The sequence below is a fragment of the Manacus candei genome, unplaced genomic scaffold, assembly GCF_025592945.1.
Source record: "Manacus candei isolate 608988 ecotype Guabito, Panama unplaced genomic scaffold, ASM2559294v1 h1tg000069l, whole genome shotgun sequence".
NCBI lineage: Eukaryota > Metazoa > Chordata > Aves > Passeriformes > Pipridae > Manacus > Manacus candei.
Window position 1 is genome coordinate 830,001 of NW_026138117.1, and position 5,270 is coordinate 835,270.

General features: G+C 50.2%; 1 protein-coding gene across 2 annotated transcripts in view; it reads right to left on the reverse strand.

Moving 5' to 3' along the window:
- Positions 1-4,686, reverse strand: part of SHOX (short stature homeobox) — a 10,899-nt gene extending 6,213 nt beyond the window's left edge. Inside the window, exons 1-2 of one of the 2 annotated variants that reach the window (XM_051806993.1) lie at positions 4,242-4,686; positions 883-1,091 (exon numbers count right to left, since the gene is read on the reverse strand). In XM_051806993.1, the coding sequence (XP_051662953.1) occupies positions 883-1,091; positions 4,242-4,512 (480 nt within the window). In that variant the 5' untranslated portion in view covers positions 4,513-4,686. The remainder of the gene's footprint in view (positions 1-882; positions 1,092-4,241) is intronic. The other variant, XM_051806994.1, reaches the window with a different exon arrangement.
- Between the last annotated feature and the right edge of the window lie 584 nt (positions 4,687-5,270).

Sequence of the window (5,270 nt, forward strand, 5' to 3'; positions counted from 1 at the left end):
CACAGGTTGATCTTACTAATTATTTCTAGATTGGTTTTTTTTAGGGGGGGGAGTTTGGGTTTTTTTAATATAATATCTGTACATCTGTTTTGTGGAAGCATTCCCTAGTTGGACTGGGGGAAGAGGCGGTATTTTTCCTCTGCATCAAACTGAAAATGGAATTTAAAATAATCGATGTGTAGCCACCCAAACAGACGGCTCTGGTGGCCCCAGAACTGCAGCACCCGGATCTATTTTCAAGATTTCGAAGTCTAATTGGCATTTAGCTGTCTCTGAAGCGGGATGGGAGGGACAGGGGGAACCTCCACCAGATGGGGTGCCATGCATTCATAGGCTTGCTGCGCGAATCAGAGCGGGCACCTTTCCACCGGCTCTGGCTAATCCCGTCCCTCAGCACCCAAACCGTCTAGCCTTATTCACGGCGATTGTTTTCTGGGCCTTTTTTTTTTTTTTCATAACGACCCCATAAAATAAAAAGCAGGGAAGAAAGTGAGGATTAAAGGAGAGTTAATGGCACGTTTGCAAGGGAAAAAAATAATTTTAAAAAGTGCAGTTGTTCAGTTATCAGAGACTTGTCAACACTATCACCACCCAATGACCATAACCTCCCCACGCCGCCCCCCCCCCCCCCCAAAAAAAAAAAAAAAAAAAAAAAGAAAGTTAAACCAACTTCCTAGGAAACTCAAGGCACGGGCAGATATACCCTGAGCAGAATTACTGTTTGGCAGAACAGGTACAGAGGAGTTGCAAACAGCTTCCCCCGTCACACGTCGCCTCTGCCTTCACCTCCCTGCTTTGCATGAAGCGGGGCACTGTGCTAGGGTCTTCTGGCAGTTAGGAAGTGAGGTGAGGACATTTCCAGGAACAGAGCCTTTCTCTTACCTGAACCCTAGCTTCAGAGAGACCCAGCCTCTGGCTTAGTTCCTCCCTCATGAAGGCATCCGGATAGTGAGTCTCATCAAAAAGTCTTTCCAGTTCATTCAGCTGCTCTAGTGTGAAATTGGTTCTACTTCTCCTTTGTTTAAGCTTGGTCTGTCCATCTTCATCTTCTGACTTCACATCTTCCCTCTTCTCTTTGCACTCGTAGATACCTGCCGGGAGGGAGAAGGGGAAAACGACATTGAACCTCCCCTCACACCTCTCCGAAGTTCTCTGACACAGGGTTTCCCTCCTCCCCTCTCTTCGTCCCCAAACTTAGCACAACCTACGGGGACAACCGACGAGCGGGTGGGGGTCCCTGGGCCGGCCCCGGGGCGGCGAGAGGGGCTGGGGACAGAGCTGGGGGTCCCCAGGCCAGGCTGAGCCCGCTGCAGGCTCCGCGCTGGGCAGGGGGGCACCTCACCCGAGGGCCGGAGGGAGGAAGGGAGCCGCGCTGCCTTGCACGTCTGAAGCACTTCAGAAAAAATATAGAGATAACTATAATTTTATTTTCTTTCCAGGGTTAGAAGGAAGCCGCGCCGCCGGTTGGCACGGGCAGTTCGGGGAAGGGGTTGGTAGGAAAACCGCCGGCGCCCTGATACCTCCAGGCGGTGGGAAGAGGCGGGGGAAGAGGGCTTCTCCGTCGACGTTTTTTCCCAAGGTAAAGAGGGTTATGCAAGAAGCTCCCCACTGCTGTCGCGGTAAAGCCATGGTGAAAGTATTCGCCTCGTTAAATAAACTTTTCTTGGGCCGGAGGCCGTCCGTCCATCTCCCTCTCATCACCCCTCCTTACCCCAAAATACTTGCCAGCGGCTCGAAACCCCTGCTCGGCCCTGCACGGAGCAGCACAATCAAGGGCCGTAGGTGACCCCCAGCCTCTCCAAAAGAGCAGGAACCCTCTCAGCCTTCATGGAGTCCAGCGGGGCTCGGGGAGAGTTTGCGACCGGAGGCGGCCGCTGTGCATGATTGTCCCGAGCAGAGGAGAGGAGGGCTAGGGGGGCAGCGGGTGTAACAGTACCCCTTTTTTGTCTAGGGGAAGAGGATTTCTTTTGCTTTGGCAAATTATTTCCTAATTTTTTTCCCCTCTTTCCTTCATTCCAGGAGCCCTAGGGAACTGTCCGTCCTTTAAATCCGGCTGAAGAAAAGAGGAAGAGCAACGGACCCTGCTATAGGCTGAACCGGTTCCCCGGGATCCCCTGCCTGCCTGGGGCGCCCCGTCGGGTACGCATCCAGCGCAGGTACCGGCAGTCCCGGGACGAGCCTGCTCTCACTACCTCTTTTGTCGTGCCTTTACTTCTGGGTGGTGTGGAGCTGGGGGGGTAGTCGCATCCGCGATGCCGAATTAAATCCGTTTTCTCTCAACAAATACACATGTGTTATATACACATATATATTTGTATACACATAAAAATGTATGCATGCACATATATTAACCTATATACTTAGGGGCATCCCAAAATGCAAATGATAAACTGCAGATCGTAAATTAATTAAACGTAATAGAGCATCCTGAACTGCATCTGGGCTTAAGTAAGACCAGACCCAAGAGGAAGCACTCGTTTTCACTTCCAAAATGAAAACTGTCCCTGGCCGTGATCGTTCCTCCGGGCTGCACAAAATTTTGGGTAGGATCTGGCCTCCGGTGAAAGGGGTGTTCGCTGGTTGGTTTTAATGGCGTTTTGTTCGCACTTCTCCTGTAAGGGGAATCCCTATGAAAAGACGAGGGTGCTAACCCAGGAAATGTCTAGGGGAAATCAGGCGCGTTCAAAAGCTGTCTCTTTTCCGAGGCTACAGCATGTCCGTGATAGGTATAAAATATTAACTATCATATCGGTGGGACTGAAATCACACGCCAGAATCAGTTGAAATTAGACTGAAACCTGGTATGAATTTAAACTGTCACAAGCATCTCAGCTCTTTCCAACTCCTCCCTTCCATCCCCACCCCCAGTCCCTCTCCGTAGATTAGATTAGCTAAACATACAAGCCAGAATTTCGATTCAAGGGGGAAAGAGGGGCGCTTTTTTTTTGTTGTTCGTTCCCATTCTATTTTTTCTTCCTGAAGCATGCCCTGCTTTCATTTTTTAAAATCATCTCCTGCGCAAATGATTCCTCTAAACTGAACACTCTCGTTTTACAGTCTCTCGATCAGAGAAGAAAAATAAGCAGTGCTGAGTGGTACTGGCTTTTGCAGAAATACGGGTACTCGAATATGTGATTGTACCTCATTCCTCTGTTTAGGGAGGGAGGTAGAAAAGAATAGGATATTAAATAAACGTTTGGGCTGTAAATTAAATCGCCCAATGTTATATTAAACAAGATCAAACAGTAGGAAACAGCTGAAAGGCTGGTTGTTGTTCCCCAACCTATTAACCGGGTTTTATTACCCCAAAGTAGCCAGTAGCTCCCCAGGCAGGTCCACCTGTCTAACTTGCCTAGAGACACTTTCTCAACTTTCTAATCCCCTCTCCTTCTTATTCTCCCCTTCTCCTGCGAGCCTGTGCGGGATTTTTAGCTGGCTTCCTTTAAAAATATATATTTTTAATTTAATTTTCTTTTCGCTAAGAGAAGGAATGGCGTTTTGCCTCTGGGGTGCAGTGCTGCTTTGGCACAGGTGAGAAGAGAGGCAGGGGACCGAGGGCCTTGGCAGCCGGGCCCGATGGTGGCTCTCGGCGCAGGGATGCTCTGTATCACCGGGCCCGGGCAGCTGCCCCACAGTCAGGCTCCTCTCTTCCTTCGCCTCTCCAGCCGGAGCCTTTGAGTAGGATATGCTGACCGACACAAGACAAAATGTTCAGGGAGAGCCTCTCTACGTCCCTCTTTCTCCTAAAAGCAGCAACAGCATCCCGACGGCCCAAAAGCAGGAAGAACAGGTCTCCTAAGGCATTAAAACTCCCCGGACAAGGTTTCCTCGTACAAAAATATACAGATAGACAAAAACGTCTGACGTCCTGCGCTGCCCCCTTCCCCGAGGCGAGTGAACGCCTAACGCACCGGATCGATTTCGGATGTGAACGGGGGCTGGCGGGGGGCAGGACCGAAGTTGTGACTTATTTTTCATGGCTACTTATTTTTCACGGCATACGCTCACGTTATGCATGCAGGAGTACGTGTTTCTAAGCGTATGTTCCCGCCGCCGCGGGAGGGAGGTGACCGGAGGAGGGAGGCAGGATGCAGGAGGCGATCCCACTCGTCCCGCCGGGGCTGGGACCGGGGTCGCGGTGACCGATTCGCCCCCGCTGTGGAAAGCCAGGAACGACCGGGAAGGGGGTCAGGGCTGCCGGCGGGAATCACGGGGCCGAGGGCTCTCAGCCCCGCTCTTACCTTCCGCCGTCCTGCCCGTGTTGAACTCCTTCAGTTTGTCCTTGTCGCTCTCTACATGGTCTTTGAAAAGATGCACCGGGCAATGGTTGCTGGTCTCGGTCATGTCCTGTAGGTTAGAGTCAGAGTTTCCAAGCTCCCTAGAGCGAGCCAACCCACTCTCCAAAACTTCCCTGTACGTGATCGTCTCCTTCTTGCTGCTGCCACTGCCGCTGCTGCTCTCTTTGCTTTTCTGGTCAAAAGATTTGGATACAAAAGCCGTAAGTTCTTCCATGGCTGCCCGATGATCTTATCCACAGAGATCCACTTGTTTTCAATCGGAGATGTGGCCGTCCTCTGCACGCTGTTTTTGCACGTAGAAGATGGGCTGTATAGGGTTAGATCACTCCTGCTGTTATTTATGCCTTTCAATTTGAGATCACACTATTTATACATGGCTACCTCAGCCCAACCCCCAGCTCTCCCTGTCTCCAGCAATTACTGACTGCTCCATAGTCGCAGGCGGACTCCGAGCAGCTATCTCCCCCACCTCAGTCCAGCAATTGGCTTTCTTTTCATTTCATCACTCTTTGGCATCTTTGCACCTTGATTTAGGGAGGCAAAGAGGCAGCAGCGGAAAAGAGGGGGAGAGAGAGAGGGGGAGAGAGGAATAAAAGCGAGGGAGGGGGGAAGAGGAAAACATGAAAATAGGTATCTGCATTCTGTAAATGGGTTGCAGAAATGAAAGTCGAGGAAGACTTAATTGATTGTAAGGACATCCTGTGCGTGGCAACACTGTGAGTAAAAACGGACCCATAGCTAATCAAATAACTGTGCTCCTGCAATTAAATGTATCGCTGTCAAGAGGAAAAGAAAATGAGTGTTCAATAAAAAAGGTAATGAATAAAACGCCGGAGACGTGCATTTGTTGTAATCATTGGAAATTTTACCTGATTTGCTATTTAGCTAATTTCTCTTAATTAAATGGTTAAGATAACCGGCGAAACAAAAATGCTGTTTTAAAAGTGCTGCCTGTTCTGGCTGAGGGTGGGT